This window comes from Oxyura jamaicensis, chromosome 1 (assembly GCF_011077185.1).
Source record: "Oxyura jamaicensis isolate SHBP4307 breed ruddy duck chromosome 1, BPBGC_Ojam_1.0, whole genome shotgun sequence".
NCBI lineage: Eukaryota > Metazoa > Chordata > Aves > Anseriformes > Anatidae > Oxyura > Oxyura jamaicensis.
In genome coordinates, this window is record NC_048893.1 from 258,778 (window position 1) to 261,106 (window position 2,329).

General features: G+C 76.3%; 1 protein-coding gene across 1 annotated transcript in view; it reads left to right on the forward strand.

Annotated features, from left to right (window-relative positions):
- The first annotated feature begins 1,116 nt into the window (after nucleotides 1-1,116).
- ADM2 (adrenomedullin 2) overlaps nucleotides 1,117-2,329 on the forward strand; it is a 4,633-nt gene continuing 3,420 nt past the window's right edge. The window contains exons 1-2 of the mRNA XM_035315502.1: nucleotides 1,117-1,165; nucleotides 1,454-1,592. Of these exons, the coding sequence (XP_035171393.1) occupies nucleotides 1,486-1,592 (107 nt within the window). The 5' untranslated portion in view covers nucleotides 1,117-1,165; nucleotides 1,454-1,485. The remainder of the gene's footprint in view (nucleotides 1,166-1,453; nucleotides 1,593-2,329) is intronic.

Below are 2,329 nucleotides of genomic sequence, written 5' to 3' on the forward strand. Positions count from 1 at the left end.
CCCCTCCTCTTGGCCTGGGATCGCGTTCCCTCACCTGGCACTTGGTCGGACACGGTGTGGTTCTGAGCCAGCCTGGTCCCCAGAGCTGCCCCACTCCCTCCCCTGCTCCTGGGGGCTGCAGCGAGCCCCCAGGCCCCAAACCCCTCCTGCAGCACGAGGGGAGGGTGAGGGGCCAGGAGCACCCCCAGGGCTGAGCATCGCCCGCCCTGCGAGCACCCCGAGCCCAGGAACCCCCGCGGCCCCCAGCTGAGGGCTGCCAGGGGTGAGGCAGAGCAGCGGGAGGCGGGGAGCTGGGGGGTCCTGGGCTCGCTGCTCCCCGAATTAAAAGGCCCCGAGAGGTGCTCGAGGCTTCAGCCCGGGTCAGCCCGTGGCAGCTCTATGATGAGATGGGGCCCGTGGGGCTCGTGGGGCCCATGGGGCAGCGGGCACCGAGCGTCCCCGTGCAGCCCGGCAGGGGGGCAGGATGAGGCCCCGGCCCCGCAGCTGGGTTTGCCCAGGTCTGTCCCGTGGCACTGGGGCTGGGCACGGCTCGGCACGGCTCGGTACGGCTCGGTACGGCTCCCGGGCTCGGCACGGCTCGGTACGGCTCGGTACGGCTCCCGGGCTCGGTGCGGCTCGGCGCGGCTGAGCGCAGCCCGGCCGGGCTTCAGCAGCGCTGCCACGGCCCGGCCGGACCCGGGCAGGGGGCGCAGGTACGGGAGGAGCCCCCCAAAGCCCCCCAAAGCCCCCGCCAGCCCCGGCCCGGGGGGTCCCGGCGGGCAGCTCACGGGGCCGGTCCGTGGGCACCGCGGGGAGCGGGGCCGGGCGCGGTGCGGGGCCGGGCCGTGGGCACGGTGCGGAGCGGGGCCGGGCCGGGCTGCCCCGCGCCCCGTGGCTCCTCCCGCGGCCGCTCGGCTCCTCCTCGCCGCGCCGAGCCCAGCGATATTTAACCTGGGCCGGGCCGGGCAGCGCCAGCTCGGGCAGCACGGCCGGCGGCGGCACCGACACCGACCCGCACCCGGAGCGCCCGCACCCAGAACGCCCAGCACAGCGCACCCCACTCCACCCCGCAGCCGGCGGCTGAGCCCGACCCCGGCACCGACCCCGGCACCGACCCCGGCACCGACCCCGGCACCGACCCCGGCACCGACCCCTCTCCCCGCGCCCCCGGCCCGGCCTCAGCCAGGTACGGGCGGGGCCGTGCGGGAGCCCCGGCACCGGGAGCAGCAGGGGGGTACCGGGGGTGGGAGCAGCCCGGGGACGGGGGGTACCGGGGGGGCATCGGAGGGTACCGGGGGGCAGCTCGAGGGGGGTACCGGGGACACCGGGCAGGAGGGCGCAGGGAGCGCCGGGCCGGGTGGAGCGGCTCGGGTCGGGCAGAGCCGGGCTGGAGCGCTGGGCTCCCGGAGCCGCTCGCTGCCGCCGAGCCGCGCCGTGCCGCGCCGAGCCCTGAGCTTTTCTCTTCTCCTCGCAGCCCCGGATCCGCTGCCCCGGCCCAGCCCCGCCATGAGAGCCCCGGCGCCGCTTGCGCTGGGTTGCATCAGCTTGGTGCTGTGTCTGCTGGAGCTGCCCGGCTGCCGGCCCCTGCCCGCGGGGCGCTCGCCCAAGCACAGGTGAGCCCGCACCCAGCACCCCGCACCCCCAGCCGGTCCCTCGGAGGGACGCGATCCCCACCCCCCTGCTCAGGACCCAGCCCAGGACTGAGCCCTGAGCCCCTGCCCGGGACCCGTCTGGCACCGGACCCAGCCCCGCACGCCTGCCCCGCGCCGCTGGGCTCTGCTCCTGCCTGCAGCTGGCCCGGTGCCAGCAGGGGCCACGTCCCCACACCCGCCCGTCCCACCAGGCACCGTGTGCCCACCCGTCCCCCCACCCCGCACTTCCCCATGGGGCCGCTCCAGCCCCGGCCGCTCTCCCTGGCTCCCTTGGGGTACAGCACGGGTGGCACCGCTGTGCCTCCTGCCACCAGCAGGTCCCCGCTGCAGGACGTGGCCCCGGGTAGGGAGGGGACACCCAGCCCCGCTCAGAGGCACCCTTGTGCGGGCAGCAGGTTGGGCACAGGGTCCCCTGGGCTCAGGGACAGCCCCCGGGGGTGTGCGGCGGGGGCAGGCTGGGGGCTTCCCCAGGTCCACGTTCCCTTGGTGATGTTCCCGAAGTGCCGTGGGAGCCCTGCAGCCTGCCCTGGTGTGAAATGGGTGAACGGGGCTGGGACGTGGCCGGGGTTAACGCACGGGGCGCATCGCTGCGCGTGGGGACGGGGGGGGACGGGAGGGTGCAGGGGCCGGAGTGGTACCGGGGGGTCTGTCTGTGTGTGTGTCTGTGTGTGTGTGTCTGTGTGTGTGTGTCTGTGTGT